This window comes from Lissotriton vulgaris, chromosome 8 (assembly GCF_964263255.1).
Source record: "Lissotriton vulgaris chromosome 8, aLisVul1.2, whole genome shotgun sequence".
Lineage (NCBI taxonomy): Eukaryota > Metazoa > Chordata > Amphibia > Caudata > Salamandridae > Lissotriton > Lissotriton vulgaris.
This window is the reverse complement of record NC_141696.1, coordinates 1,281,983,288-1,281,999,401: the sequence shown is the minus strand read 5'-3', so window position 1 is coordinate 1,281,999,401 and position 16,114 is coordinate 1,281,983,288. Positions and strand designations below refer to the sequence as shown.

The 16,114-nt window shown below is 46.2% G+C and overlaps 1 protein-coding gene across 2 annotated transcripts in view; it reads left to right on the top strand.

Moving 5' to 3' along the window:
• Positions 1–16,114, top strand: part of IFT88 (intraflagellar transport 88) — a 536,518-nt gene that overhangs the window by 360,520 nt on the left and 159,884 nt on the right. For both annotated transcript variants that reach the window (XM_086935210.1, XM_086935211.1), the window contains exons 18-20: positions 25–133; positions 2,739–2,889; positions 13,432–13,547. In XM_086935210.1, the coding sequence (XP_086791336.1) occupies positions 25–133; positions 2,739–2,889; positions 13,432–13,547 (376 nt within the window). The remainder of the gene's footprint in view (positions 1–24; positions 134–2,738; positions 2,890–13,431; positions 13,548–16,114) is intronic.

Sequence of the window (16,114 nt, the reverse complement as noted above, 5' to 3'; positions counted from 1 at the left end):
ACTTACACTGTCTCTTTCTTTTAGGTTTGACCTACAAGAAATTAAGCCGTCTGGAGGACTCACTGGACTGTTTTCTTAAACTTCATGCAATACTAAGAAATAGTGCTCAGGTTCTTTATCAAATAGCCAATTTGTATCCTTCTCAAAAGTCTCAAGGAAGATTTATTGCCTGGCAAAGAAAGGCACTGTGATATAGGGGATAGACGTACTATTTACTGCACACAATATACTCCTTTCAATTTGCGACCAGTATTTCTTTTTTAAAGCAGCCCATTTTCCTTAAAGGAAAAAAAAACTGTTTAAAAATAAAAGTTTCCTTTTTTTAAATGTTTATATGAGAGTTGGATATGGTTCCGTCAACATCAGCCTACTCCCCACGAACTTCTTTTTAACATTCGCAAAGGGGAAGGGATCACAATTTGACCCTTTCCCTTTTGTGAATGGGTTGCCACCCAAACCTGGGGATGGGGTCAGTAACATTTCAGTGAGTACGACCATTGTTTCGATCCTAAATCATTGATCCATATGGATAAAAATCTCTATTTGAAAGAAACACCTACAACACTTGCGATTCCTAATCCATATCCAAACCCATTATATGAGTAAAAATTCAATATTGACTCCTGGGTTTATTACGTAGTAAAATGCATTTTTACGGTCACAGTCTCCTATTGCGAGTGTTTGCGACTACAAAAATTCCTTGTACATTTGGCCCCAAGATTCTTCAGATATTGTAATTATATCAGTGTGTGCATCTAAGTTCTATTAAGGATTTACAAATAAGCATCGTTTTGTGAGAGTTAGAGGCCACATTTCGTATTGCATGAAGCTGTCCGATGTAGAAAAGTTAATTAACCTTTTTCTGATAGCAGATGTGGTGGTAAGTTGGATTTTCTGATGGATTCATGCATGCGTTTAGCACGCATGCCTTTTCACCGCCGGCATTAGAGCGAACGTGTCGTTATGACACGTTCCTTTTGTACCAAGTCGTTACAACACCTTGCCTTAGAGGGGTGCTGGACTTTGGATTAGTATTATTTACCATTCCAACTCCAGTCTACACAAGAGTAGGGAAGGTATTGGACTTTAAATCCAACATTACACCACCACTGTGCCCCCTCTTAACAAGTCGTTGTAACAACTTGCGTGCTACACAAATGCTTGGTAACTAGGGGTGGCTCCTCCATGTGGGCGAAGGAGCGTCGCCCCACTGCTTTCTCAGAGTGTGAGAAGCAGAATTTGAATACCATTTTATGTTTCTGCTTCTCCCACTGTGAGAAAGCAGAAGGGGATGCCTGGTTTTCAGTCCTGCAGGAGTCCAGGGGAGGAGTGGCTTGCCCATTCTGAGTGCGCTGACTGTTTGGTGGGCCCCAGGGCCGACCAAACCAGTCATACGCACTCTTCATTTTCTCTCTGTAGGCTGCATGTAGCCTACATAGAGAAAATGGCATCCCCATAGACGCCTGTGGGGTCTGCGTCCCAGCCAATCACAACACTGTCATTATAGCATGATTGGCTTAGGGGAGGGAAGGGAGGATACCTGTGGCTGCTTCCTGTTCAGATGGACGACGCGGGATGGGCCGGCAAACGCAAAGGTAAGTTAACTTAAGTTTTTTTAATTAACCCTCCCCCCCACTCCACACGCAACCCCCTCCCCGCACGTCCCACCCCCGACCCTCCCTCCCTTCCACCCGCGAGTCATACTGGCTGCGACTGGTGGTAACAACATGTATGTTTGTCTATTGCTGGCGTGGTCAAGGCACAGCCTGATTACGGTTCCATATTAAAGGATATTGCCCGGTAAATTGATATCATGGAGTTGTAGAAAAGGCCAGCATAATTCAGATCATGTGCTAAACTTGCTATAACACCTTGAACTGGATGAAGTGTCACTGGTGCTGTCCAACCATTTGTATTACTTTTACAAATAGGAGTTTATTTCCGGTATGGGAAAGAAATGTTATTCTTTTCAGAAATGTATAGAAAGTAATTGAGTGTTCCTTTACTGGTCTCTTTATACACTACCTTGGCGTTGCTTGTTCTTTGCACTCTGAGGGACAGGACATGCAGCAATCAACTCCAGGCAGAATATCCTTGTTTCTGACTCTCAAATTGGCATAAACATTTCTATGAGGTATTGGCAGTGCCCCTCTTAAGTGACAACCTCCTCACCACCCCTATCTATTTTTCTGATGCATATCAGAATCTTTCTTACTATGCCATGACCAAGATGCACCATGGGCGGCACATTTCTGCCAGCCGTTTTAAAATTGGCCCTGTTCCCTGTTGCAGAAAGGAGGAGGCAAAAAATCGGCAAAAGGACCTTTTGTATTAACACTAAAAGTCCTTGCACCCTTCTTGATTTCCTCCATTACCTGATCCAGGCCATCCGATCACCATGCTTGTGACACTAGTGGTTCTAGTTCAGAATGACCCTTTGGGACACTAGAGTGGGAACCTTTCAGTCACCATTCATCACTACAATACTCTGGTCACCTAACCCGCTTTGGTATAAGCACCCGTAGGAAGGACGGTTAGAGAGGTTTCTCCAGTAGACCATCAAGACCCACCACAGAATCCAAACCGCTCTTGCACAGCTATGCATGTTCAACAGAGTAGTAGGTATACAGTGCAAACAACAGTCATCAGTCCGTTCCTGACTGCATTATGTATTCATGTTTTGTTTTATTAACATTCACTAACTCCAAAGTAATCATCCTTAATTTGAGCAATCCCAGGTATGAAATGTTGGAGGATCCAAATCAAGCAATCGAGTGGCTCATGCAGCTTATCAGTGTGGTACCTACAGATTCCCACGTACTGGCAAAACTTGGCGAACTTTACGACAGTGAAGGGGATAAATCACAAGCGTTTCAATATTACTATGAGGTAATGAGGACCTTTCTTCTTTTACGGTTCTTTGTCATAAAACTGTGACCACGTTATACACTATTATGCACATTACACGACACATTAAAAAGGTATGTTGACCACTACATGTATATGTACCTAGGGTTACTATTGGCCTGAAACGTGTAACTATTTTTCAAAATAATGTAAAAGGTTTGATAAATCACTCTTACAATTATTGCTTGTAAAATTGTGCATATACACTCATGATTTTGCTTTGAAATGTTTCCTATTTGACTGGGGGAGAGGGTGCAGTGGTAAATCAATTTGCATCTTACCTTACATGAATGTTAAATCAGTAGTATTGTTTGTTTATAACTTATTAGTGATGCTTTATATAGAAAAGTGCATTCTTATGGTTCCTTCAGCTCACTTTGGCAGTGTAAAGTAATAAAGTGCAAAATAATGCCATTAATTACAGTGAAAGACTGATCATCATTGAGAGTTTTTGCTGATCATCTTTGAGAGCTCAGTTGATGTTCGCTTTTTAAATCCCCGCTCCATGGCATGTGGTTTTTGCTCCACCATTGCAAACCCTCTCAATGTATTTTCTTCAATTGGGCACCAAATGCATTGGTTACTTTTACAGAATTTTTTTTTCTGATTTCATTTTGCTTCACAAGAAATAAAAGAACGGAGGTGTTGCACTTGGTGTATTTAAGTGAATTGTTTTTTCGTTCATACTGACTTTTTTGAGATTATTAATCATGTTGGCCCCCCTGAAGTCTTTTGGCACAGGAGCACAAGAAGAAATGTCCTAAACCTACTCCTCTAAGGAGCCTGGCAAATTGCATGATTCCAAAGGTGATCCATTATGCCTAACCTGCCCTGGGCGAGGTCTTCAGTTTTTTTAAATGGTACATGCATCCTGCCATGGGATTTGCGAACCATCACTGGCTTGTGGACCCATGGTAGGCTTTTTGTAGGGTCTGAAACCCCACTTTCAGATTCACTGAACCACCGAAAGGGCCAACATAGGTCCTTGAAGCTTGACGTGGGTTCACGATCCCTTGCTTGAACTGGCTTCACGTGCCCCAAGCCAGTTTTTTTTTTAGATTTCAGTTCCCACCCTGAAAACTACAAATCCTACAGCAAAATTGGCCTGTTTGTTATTTTTTTAAACCTAGGGAGAGGGCCACATGGGCCTGTAGTTAGATTATACTAACCGTGGCCCCTTATGTGCGCTATCACTTTTTTCTTTTCAGGATACAGGGACTGAGTCCCTTGCGTCCTTTAATAGCAATTTTTCCAGCCAACCTGACTCCCTTAGATCCACAAAACTATATTTGGGTTTGTGAAACCAAAAGGAATGGCAGGAGAAAAAGCTCCTTCGACCAATCAGGTTTGAGTATTTTTTTTAATTTCGGGGTTGCAGGAAAAACAGGTTTGTGGAAGTCCACAAATTAATGGTCCTGATGCCTTTAACATTTATCCTCTGCATGCACAGACTGGAACACATTTGAAATGCTAACTTCTCGCAAACGACAGAATGGATTTACAAACCAAACAAAAGGGTTTCTTCGAATAAAGCTCTACTTTCATGCCATATTTAAGTGCAATTCCATGCAATTATGTTTTCTGTACTGTAGCTAAGTATCCCATGGGAGGTATTCTATGGTCCTCAGGGGCATAACAGAGGTCCGTGCAGCCCCCACAGTGCTGGAGTCCCCAAGGGTTTCTTGTTTTAGAGGGGGGCCCCTTAACCTCTAAGCCATGCCATTGCATGCCTTGCAGAAAGCACGCAGTGGCTTGGAATTTGAAATAATTAGACGCACGGGAAAGTCACTCCGAGCTTAGGTGGGGCCCAACCGTTCATGGGGTCCCTATTAAGGCCGTTCTGCAGGAGAACCCCTTAATTTTGCCTTACACCACTAATGGTCCTATGGAAGGAATTAAACTGGCTCCAGCTAAACCCTCTAGTCTGAGCTCTTTCATCCGCTCATAAAACATCTTCTGAGTCACCGGCATTCTTCCAATGATGTACCTTGCATGAGCAAGCAACTCATGAAAGTGGCTGCCATATACACATCTTTCTCAGCCTGCGTCTTACAAGCAGTCTCAAAACTTCCAAATATCTTGTCCCTCCACATACATGTGCACGCAGGCTTATGGAACCTTGGTAGGAAATAGAAGATTTGGAAGTAGAATCGCTTTTCCCAGATATAGCTGTCTCCTCTGATCACCCAGAGCTTTTCTTTCTATGAAACTATGTTCTCCCTCTCTAGTTCTGTATCCGTTTTTGTTTTCCTGCATTTTCTCCTCCTTCATTCTCGCCTCTTAGGCCCATTCTTTGTCTTTCCCTACTCGTTTCCTCTTGTTCCTGGTAAGCTAATGTTGACTTCTCCATTTCAACCTTAGGTTTTCTCTTTTTTTCCTCTCCCTTGTTGTTTATGAGAGCCGACTGCAAGTTATGCGCCTCAACTAGATTGCGCTGTTGTTTAAAGTTGGAACTGGCTTGGTAGGACCTCAAACAGCCAGCTAGCAGGGGGGGTCATGGGGTAAGCAGGGGCTACTGGGCTTCGCTGTGGTGGTGGGGACATTTGCCTCTTATGTCTAGGGTCCATCCTACAATGGCTCTGTAAACTGGGCCAAGTGCAACCCCTTCAGCTCTTGACTCTCAGTGATATTGTTGGCAAGCAATTACAGGTTTCCCTGGCAGGCAACGCGGGGCTGAAACGAGCTGAGAACTCAGCAATCACCCAATAGTGCAAAAACCTACTGTCCAACTCAGTGCTTGTATTTTGTGAGAAGAAAGTAATACACATTAAACAAAATGATAAACACTATAAAATGCAGGTGTTTTTCACAGGGGCTGGATACTCCTGTTGTAAGGTTTCATTTTCTCCTTCCACTTAACTTAAGGGCTAATATTGGAGGTCTCAGGGGCAGTTCTCCCCCTCCCTACCTGTAGACCACAGTAGTGCCCGCCATGCATGTTGTGTACTTCCCCATCTCCTGTGAAAGAGAGATGCACTTGCTGCAAGAGAGGCAACACTTGTTTTCAGGTCTGGAACATATTAGCTGCGGAGGCTACCTCAAGCTGTTGACAGGCTCCTGCATCGCAGATGTCCGGTATCTGGAGTGAGTCAGGCAGGGGGCAGAAGGTTGCAGCTTTTGATCATCATCAACATCATGCTCCCTGATGCACGGCGGCTAGGTCTGCCCCAGGCCATACTTCCGGGTTCACAGCAGATCATCTGCTGAAGGACACTACCACAGCTTTGGCCACATGTCAGGGTCACAGTGGTGTCATCCACTTCAGGAGAATGTAATGGCTTTGGCCACACTTCTAGGTTAGAGCAGCGCCACCCACTTATGGCACGCTTGAGGACAGTGGCAAGGTTTTGACCAGACATTGGTGTTACAGCGGCATCATCCTCTTTGGGCACTCTTCAGGACAGTGATGCAGCTTCTGCCCCTGCAGGAAGGAGACAATGCTCTGATCTGAGAGCATTCCGAATGCTCTCCCTGGAGTCTTTCTGGGTGGACGGACTCATGCGTGGAAGTCAGCTTCTCTGCTTGTTCTGGGGGTCAGCACCTCCTGCATGGTTAGCACACTCTTCTCTTCAGGCAAGTTACCTCCAGGTGCTTATGGCTGGTACTCAGCTTTTCCTTCCAGATCGGACACTATGTGATGTCCTCTAACCACTGGGATGTTGGCGGTCAGGCAGACACCAGCTCTGATTGCACATCAGTCCTCTGGATGATTTTGGAGCACCACCTTCCTTTGTCTAAGGGAACTTGGAACTCTGTCAACAAGTGGGGCGTGATTGATTGAGCTCCCACTTCCAACAGAAGATGGGGCATATGTATGCTGTCTCTGCTTTTAGAACCAGCTCGAATAAGTTCCCCTTTTGTGTGTCATTCTCAGGCTGTTTCTAGACTCTCCCTACATGTAGAGTAATGCTCCTCATAGAAGGATCATCGTCAGGTTGGGGCACCCACAACAGAGTTACAATATTGTAGAGCATCTGCACCTGGCTATCAGTAGTCACACTTACCTGTTAGCATAAAGAGAGACAAATGGCTGTCCTCCTCTCAAGGACCCATAACACTCTTAAAACGGAGACAACAAACCACCCAGAACTTCCACCAACTTCCAATTGGATGTGCTCACAAAGCATATAGGCAACTCCTTGTAGCAAAAGGACCCAATTGAATTTCTAAAGAGAGTCCTATCTCCTCATTCTTCACTGTGATATCTAGGTCTCCTCCAGCTTCCGAAATGTCAGCAATACACTTCCACTATCTGGGGAAAAAACTCAGCTCCATTTTGTACACATATACATCCCAGGGGCTTCCAAAATGGAACCCACCATCCTCCATAACTGTAGTTCACTCATGCACAATATGTATGGATCATGCCGGCCACACACCTATACTCATGCAAACATACACACTATAGTAGCACTAGGCTACAGATTAGCGTTTAACAGAGGACCTTTGCATGACTGGGCCAGTCGGCCTTCACTCCTGTGATGCAGATAAAAAACGACTGATTTCTAAAACATGGTATGTTACCACCATGATAGTCCACTGTTAAACAAATAAGGATGTGCTTTGTGTGCCCTCCAGTTGCAGGGTCTTATCCCTGTCAAAGAACAGGCCTGGGCCTTGAGACACATTCTAAATTAGCATGTGTCTGGGGCCAAAGTAAAAAACTGGGATACCAGATATTCTCAGTTGACCACTCACAGCACAGGAACACGGCTTTACACCATGTGGAAACATACCCATCCTAACAAGCATCCCACTGCATTGCATTTCGGCTTATATCTGGCAACAGACTTTGAACCATAAAAATACAGGGAATTTTAGATAAATCCTTGAAAGTGTCAGTTGTGAAAATCTTCTATAATTGTTACTTTCTACTAGAGATATTTCAAGAAATTAACTGTTTGAGAAACATCTGATGGACTCTTCTAGCCATAGATAACCTTAGAATATTCTCCAGGCATCAGACTGGATCTGGAACGTTTTGACAAGCAGTAACCCAGTGCGCCAGTAGCCGGTGGTGTTTGGCTCCGCATGGAGTCATCGTCCATTCCGGAAATGATGTGCATGATGCCTCTGTAGGTGTCACTCCAGTGCGCTGACGTTGGTTCTTTTCTTTCCATGCCAGTCAGTGCAGATCTGGAGAGAGCTACCCCCAGTCACTATTCAACTGACCTTCTTCGCCCTTTTGTCAAATATTTTTTCGAGATTTTTTCTTCTGGTGTGAAGATGTCCACCAAAGAGATAAGTTTCAAAACATGCGGTTGGTGACGGAGCCACGCTTGGTTTACTTTTGGTGTCTGGAGTGTGATCACGATGTTAAGACTTGCGAGGATTGCTGCCGCCATGCATCCAAAGGCGCAAAGGAATCAGTTCCTCAAGCTCCTCGCTGCCCGATGCCGAATTAATCTGCGACAGATCTCGGTTGCAAAGAAGTTCCTGAGATAGTTTGTGGAGCTGCTGCTGGCGATCGTCGTCCCATTCAAAGTCACCTGAAAGATCGAGTAAGTCCCATAAGAAAAAGAAGAAGTCAAAGAGGTCTTTGACTTCGCCGCGCAGGTCTTTGAATGAGATGCGGGGGCGTCGGCACTCGAGGGCTAGCTCTGTTGTGGAATCTGCGTCTGGTCCTCCTTCACACCTTCCTCAATTTTCGGGAGCCGGAGTGACCCCTGCCCAACTAAAGGAATGTTCTGAGGCCATGGGGACCGCTACTGAATTTCTGCCCCCAGGTTCCATTGACTGATCCAGAGTGGCACTGGTCGAGCGACCTAGACCTTCCCCGGCACCCGCTCCAGTGCCAACCCCAATAGCTGCTGCCTCCCTCATCATTATCATTCCGAACAGGGAGCAGGACAGGCACCATCCGAAGGCGGTTCCGGCGCTGACTAGGGGCAGACCACCCATGTCGCAGTAGGTGCCTTACTCTTATGACCGGCCTGGATTGGGTGAGGAATGGAGGCGTCTGAGGACCCTGTGGACACTTGGTATGAGGATCTGGTGGATGCCAATGGACTTGACACCTCACCACACACTGACCTGGTCTTTTCCGTTACCATGGCTATGGAGGAGGTTGCCTCGTTCGCTATGGTGTTGAGTAGGGCAGCTGAGGTCTTAGACCGCCAATTGCCCTCAGTTGTGATCAAGACGAATGTCTTGACGGAGGTGTTTCAACCAGAAGTCACCACATCTGAACCACTTCTCCCTTTCAATGAAGCTCTCATCGACATGCTGCTTGGGGCCATGTCCAAGCCCTGCACAGGGGCTCCTGAGCACAGGACAGTTTCCCTCCATAATCGCCCTGACCCAGGTGAACCCAATTTCCTCACCCAGTACCCCACCCCAGAGAGCTTGGCGGACCAAGCTCTCAACTCCATAGTCAACCCTGGTCATCGTATAGGGAATCCAAGAGACTGGACACCTTCAGGAAGAGGTTGTTCTCTTCTGCCAGCCTAGCACTGCGGTCGGTAAACAACGCAGGCCTCTTGGGCTGATACTCCCATTTGATCTGTGACTCAGTTGCGCATGTGCTGCCTACGGTCTAGGAGGAGGCCCAAGCCTTACTCTCTCCAGCAATTGCTGATGGGATAAATGCAGCCAAGTTTGCCATATGATGTGGGCAGAACATGACTGACTCACTGGGCAGAGCAATATCATCATCGTGGCCCTTAGGTGCCACGCCTGGATGAGAACCACTGTTTTTTTGGGGGGATGTCCAGGCCTCGCTCCTGGACATGCTTGATGGCTCCCATTTGTTTGGAGGGAAGGCGGACTCTGCGCTGGATCGCTTTAAGGACAGCAGGGCTACGGGCAAGTCCTTGGGCCTTTCCATGGCCCCTTGCCAACCCCAGTCTGCCTTCCTCTCCTTTCGTGGCCACAGAAGGGGCTTTCAACCATGTCTCAACCCTCACAGCCACCACGACCAGCAGGTTGGCCAACCTTTTTGTGGCGGAGGACGCGGTTCCCATAGACCACTTTGGACAGGTAGCCAGAGGTCGGGCCAGTCCACCACCCCCCCCAGCAGCCACAGCCTCCAAGCCCCTTTTGTTTGCCCTGTGACCATCATGGGCATCCATTGGGGGGGACAGGATCCACCATCACCTGCACCACTGGAGGTCAATAACGTCCGACCATTGGGTTTTGCGGATCGTCCATAGGCGCTACTACCTCCCCTTTATGACCATCCCTCCACACATGCCACTCATTTGCGACAGGCTGATGGAGGACCAACTTTCCTTTCTCTGTCGGGAAGTGTTGGCTCTCTTGGCCAGTGGAGCCATAGAGAGGGTGCCAACATCAGAGGTAGGTCGTGGTTGCTGTTCGCGCTAGTTTCTGGTGCACAAGAAGGACGGAGGTCTCCATCCTATATTAAAAGGATAGCAGCATTGGACTTACAGGACGCATCTTTTCACATCCCGGTCCTGCCTGTCCACAGACGTTACCTGTGGTTCACGGTGGGCCAAGAGAGCTTTCAGTTTGCAATGCTCCTCTTTGGCCTTACCAGTGCCCCTCAGGTGTTCACCAATGTGATGGCGGTGGTTGCAGCTCATCTGCGGAGGTCATGAGTTCCAGTCTTCCCCCACCTCGATGACTGGTTGTTGAAGACGGGCTCAACACAGGGAGTCGTCTCCCACCTCCAGACTACAGCAAACCTCCTGCACTCACTGGGGTTCACTGTCAACGTGCTGAAGTCACACCTGACTCCCCCTCAGATGCTCCATTTCATTTGAGCTGTTTTGGATACATTGCATTTTCCAGCCTAACTTCCCGACCAGCAAGTCCATGGTATTCAGGCTATGATATAGACGTTTCAGCCTTTATCCTGGATTTCGGTAAGACTGACACTTAGCTACTGGGCCTCATGGTCTCCTGCATCCTGCTTGCGACTCATGCCTGTTGACATATGCATGCTCTGCAGTAAGACCTTAAGTTTCAGTGGGCACAGCATCAGGGGAATCTCTCTGACATGGTTGAGATCTCAGAGGTAATTGCAAAAGACCTGTAGTGGTGGCTTGGGTCAGTGGTAGGCCCCTCTCCCTTCCCCAAGCAGAGCTGACTGTAGTGACAGATGCTTCCTCCTGAGATGGGGCAGCCGTCTGGGAGGGGTGGAAAGCCGAGGCCTCTGATCTCAGGTGGAATCCAGGCTCCACATCAAACTGTTGGAGCTTCTGGAGATTTGTTTGGCATTGAAAGCTTTTCTTCCTTCAATCAGGAAAAAGCTGGTACAGGTGTTTTCAGACAACTCCACGTCTTCCAATTAGGCTGCCTCTTCGAGAGAATCTTCTCTTTCCTCGACAGTGCAGGGTTCTTCACTCAAGCCTGAAAACGCTTCACCTTCATGCATGAAGATTGAATGGCAGCAGTTGACAGCTTTCGACCTTCCGCCCAAAGTCTGCAATTTTATGTTGGCAGCCAGGTTTCCCTCCACCAAGACAGTATACTCCTGTTTTTGGAGTAATTTTGTGGCATGGTGTACAGATAAACACGTTGATCCTCAGTCTACACCTCTTTTCTTCTGGTCCTACTTTCCTTGGCTAGTAGGGCATTTTGAAAGGTTTATCTATTTGCCATTTCGGCATTTCTGCAGTTGCCAGACCAGCCATCCATTTTCAAATCCCCTATTGTAAATAGGTTCCTGAAAAGTCTACAGCATATGTTCCCAACAGCGCCTTTTAGTATTCCCCAGTGGGACCTAAATCTGGTTCTTACGTTCTGATGTGTGCTCCCTTTGAGCGACTCCACAACTGCCCACTGAGACTTTTCACCATCAAAACGACCTTCCAAGTGCCACCTTTTGACCTTCGTGAACAGTGTCCACTTTCAGGTCAGGCAGCCAGGAGTCAGACATGAGTATTTAGCGCAGGCTCCTAACTGCCTGGGCTGAACTTTGCTGGGCTGAGGAAGTCACAGCTCCTGTGGGCGTGACCTCCACAGCTCAGCAAAGGTCCCTGAGGCCCTCTCATCAGTGACGAGGGGTAGCTTCACTGATTGCCTCGCACCTGGGTGCTTCAGTTTAGAGCCCTGAAGTGCCCAGGGTCGAGTGGCAAACAGTGACACTTCATCACAGAGTGGGGTGATGTCAGCAGTCTCACTGACCCATCCCACTTTGTGATGACTTTGGGACTGCTGCCTTGCTGCCTTCCCTCATTGGCTGACCTTAGGTGCCAAGCCTACGGGAACGTCCGAGGCAGATGTGTGTGTGTGTGTGTGTATGGGTGTGTGTGTGTGTGTGTGTGTGTGTATCGCGTGTGTCGTGTGTGTGTTGTGTGTGTGTCGCGTACCGCCTCCCTCCAACACCTACCGGCCGCCACTGGGTAATGACATCTGCCAGAAGGGACAGTGAGGTACAGGCACTGACAGTAAATTCTCCATACCTGAACTTCTACCCAGACAAACTGGTCCTCCACACTCGAGCATCCTTCATACCAAAGGCGATAACTCTTTTTCAGGTAGGCCCATCCATTACTTCGACTACCTTTCATGCTCCACCTCATCCCTCTAAAGAAGAGGAGAGACTCCACCCACTGGGCCCAGAAATTACGCAGTTGTTCTACCTTGATCGTACTTGTGGGTTCTGGGTGGTCAATCAACTCTTCATGGGGTTCTGTGAATGGATTATAGTGTAACGGGTTAACCCTTTTAAGAGCCCTAGCTCCGCACACCTGTGGCCAATGTTCCTCGTGGTTCTGCCCTTCTGGCATGGAAAGTGGCGAAAAGAAACTGAGGTCAGTGCGCCGGGTTTACGTCTATATTGGCAGTGCACATGTAATTTCCGTCGCGGCAAATGACGCCACAGAAATCCAATACAACAGCACTACTGGGCTACAGGGATACTGTTCGTCACAAGTTTCTGGATCCAGTCTGGTGCCTGGGGAACTAAGGAACCTGCAGCTAGATAGTGTCTCTTCCTGAAGAGGAGTTACTGAAGGTAAGTAACTTGTTCACTTTTACCATTGAGGCCCTGGAGGGCGATATTTATCTCTATCAGGAAAATCCGGCACTGCAGGGGTCTTAATTTATTGAGTGAGAGAAATACCACAAGGATGGGGGATAATATGCTAAGTTGTGTGCGCTTAACGCCCCAAACCCACATGTGCAGGTAATTACAGGCCATTCCCCCTGCAAATTACACAGGCTTGACCTGTTGACAGTTAAAGGGAGCTGTGGACTTTATAACATCCAGTGACAAACTCTGCATAATTTATCATACAAATAGTATACTATAATACTAATAACATTAAAGGGTTTACACAGGGGCCGGAATTTTGCTGCCCCTTTGTTATGAGGACCTAAGTAAATTGATCCTTTTTTTCATAAACAATACCTGAGGGATATAATGTTTGATTTGAAACATTGCAAGTTACCATCCAACTATGGTTTCTATAAAACAAAGTTGGCATATAGGTATTAGGCCTAAGGGAGGGGGGCGTGGGTGTGGGTGTTTTTGACTCATTTAAGCTTGTTTGCTGCTCGAATCGAAATGTTGTTTATTGCTAAAATGATTTCTCTCTTCCTTTCATACTTTGCCAGTCGTATCGCTATTTCCCCTCGAACATTGAGGTCATTGAGTGGCTGGGAGCCTATTACATCGACACGCAGTTCTGTGAAAAGGCCATTAAGTACTTTGAAAGAGCAGCACTTATCCTGTGAGTAGAAGTTCGCCTCTTTACTCGGAGCCTTGCATGTCAAGTTATGATTCTGAGCGTGAAGCTGAGAGAAATGGGACTTCTCACCGAGCTGCTTCATATTTTTAATTAAAGACCTTTTCTGCTTCAGCTATTTTTTAAAATGTATGTGTGAGGTGCCTGCCCTTTAACTGAACAGATGTAGGTGTCAAAATACCGGTCGGAATCGGCCGAAAATACTGATTTTCGGCCGTTTCCGACCGGTATTTTGACATTGGTATGTAGGGGCTCTGAAAACATACAGGGCCATATGCATGAACACATTTTCCCATAGACACAGAATGGGCAAAACCCTTTGATGCATCTGCCCCACAGATTCGGTAATTTTACCGATTCGCTAAATATACCGATCGGTAAAATTACCGAATCTGTATTTTTCTATGTAGGTAGCACTTTTAACACTGCTACAGGGCTTTCAGGATTCGGTATTTACCATGCAATACAATTGCATGGTAAATAACGAATTCTTGTGTACTTGTACACTTGTGCATGTACATCTGTGCCATGTGGCTCACAGACATGCACTAAGGGCATGTATGTGTGCCACATGGCGCACAAGCCAGTTACAGGGGTGCAACAGGGTGTCAAAGTGACACCCTGTCCCCCTTTGCAATTCGGTATTTTTACCGAATCGGTAAATACCGAATCGGTATTTGCTATTGAATCCTATGGGCTTCATGGCCCATAGGATTCAATAGCAAATACCGATTCGGTATTTACCGAATCGGTAAATACCGAATCTTACCGATTCGGTATTTTTACCGAATATTTTACCTACATAGCAATTACCAAATAGTAAATACAGAATCGGTAAAATTCGGTATTTACCATTCGGTAATTTGCTATTACCTACATCTGGGCCTAAGGCCCTAACGTCAGTGCCTTTGAGTAATCTCAGGTATTGCGTATATATGGTGTTTATGTGAATATCCCTCTTCTGACAATGGGGGAGGGGGCGGGGTCCGTAATGGGGCGGGGTTTAGTAACTGTTGAATGTAATGGCCCATTTCTACTCTAATGGTGTGAATGGATACGTACTTATATAGAAATGTACTTTGTTTAAACTGTTATATGTATGCCCTTTATATGTTCTACTTCAGTCGCTGACTAGCGCTGTTTAACAATATACAGTTGATTTTTCTTTTGCCTGTTTTAAGGATACATTTATAACATATTATATTACCCCTGAAAGACAAACGTATTTACCCGCCGTTTAATACAAGTTTCCCTTATCCAACCTGTAGTACTAAACCAGAGAATGCATTTTCTAATAGTTGAAATGTTCAGCTGTTCTTACAACACATATGTAACAGACGTGGCCCGTTAGCACCGACAGTTACCCGCATATCTTTCGTAAATCGTAAGACTAATGGACAACTCCAAGGCACTACTGAGAAGAGACCGCCATTATACCCGCTGCTTGTATGTTTTTAACCACAAAGCAACAAGCACAGTGTGGACTTATGGGTAGCTTTAATGAACATTATTGTTTTTCTTTATTTGCAATGTCAGTTTTGCATATAATGTAAGTACAAATGAAGACAATCTAAAATATTACAATCTGCACAATCATTGTACTTTCTTCAGAAGGTGAGCAGTTCCTACAGCATTATAAAAAAAAACATAGTGGTCAAACCCATACTCAAAACAACTGACCTGGCCCCAGTACTGCAGCAAACCTTTAGACAGATCCAGCCTCTCCTTCTTTACACAAAATGCATTGAGCGGTCATAAAACATTTAGACAACTCCAAGTCAGTAGTTTGATGAACAGAAACTATGATTACTGTCTTTAAGAGGGAGAAAGTAGTGAAAGCTGTAGAACGGCAACTTCACTCCTGTTAGAAATGAGGTTTCTGGTTGGCTAAGGTGTACACTCAGGATAGACCGAACCCACCACTCCAGTCAGGGTACGCTAGACACACACCTGACATAACCTGTGCTCACCCTCTGGTAGCTTGGAACAGAGCAGGCAGGCTTATCAAAAGAGATGATTCAGAAAAGGGGGTGGTGATGAACAGAGTGTCTGAATTAAGCAGACCACTCTTACCCAGTCCAAAGATCAGGGCTTGATCTATCACCGTTTTTTAGCTCACTGCACCATCCCAGCTCAGAACTTGGCTTTATGCAAATTAGTCTGACCCTGTGCATCATGGGAACAGGGCAGACCAAACTACCAAGCCAATTCTTATACTGGGAAGGAAACAAGCTACTGGGGACCGGTTTCTGGCATTTCAGCCGTCTTCGGCCCAGCTTGCTTGAACCTGATGGTGCAATGAGCTAGGGACTCACATCTGAGTATACCCTTCCACGCTTATGGTGGACAAAAATGATTCAGAAAAGGGGGTGGTGATGAACAGAGTGTCTGAATTAAGCAGGCCACTCTTACCCAGTCCAAAGATCAGGGCTTGATCCATCACCGTTTTTTAGCTCACTGCACCATCCCAGCTCAGAACTTGGCTATATGCAAATTAGTCTGACCCTGTGCATCATGGGAAGACGGCTGAAATGCCAGAAACCGGTCCCCGG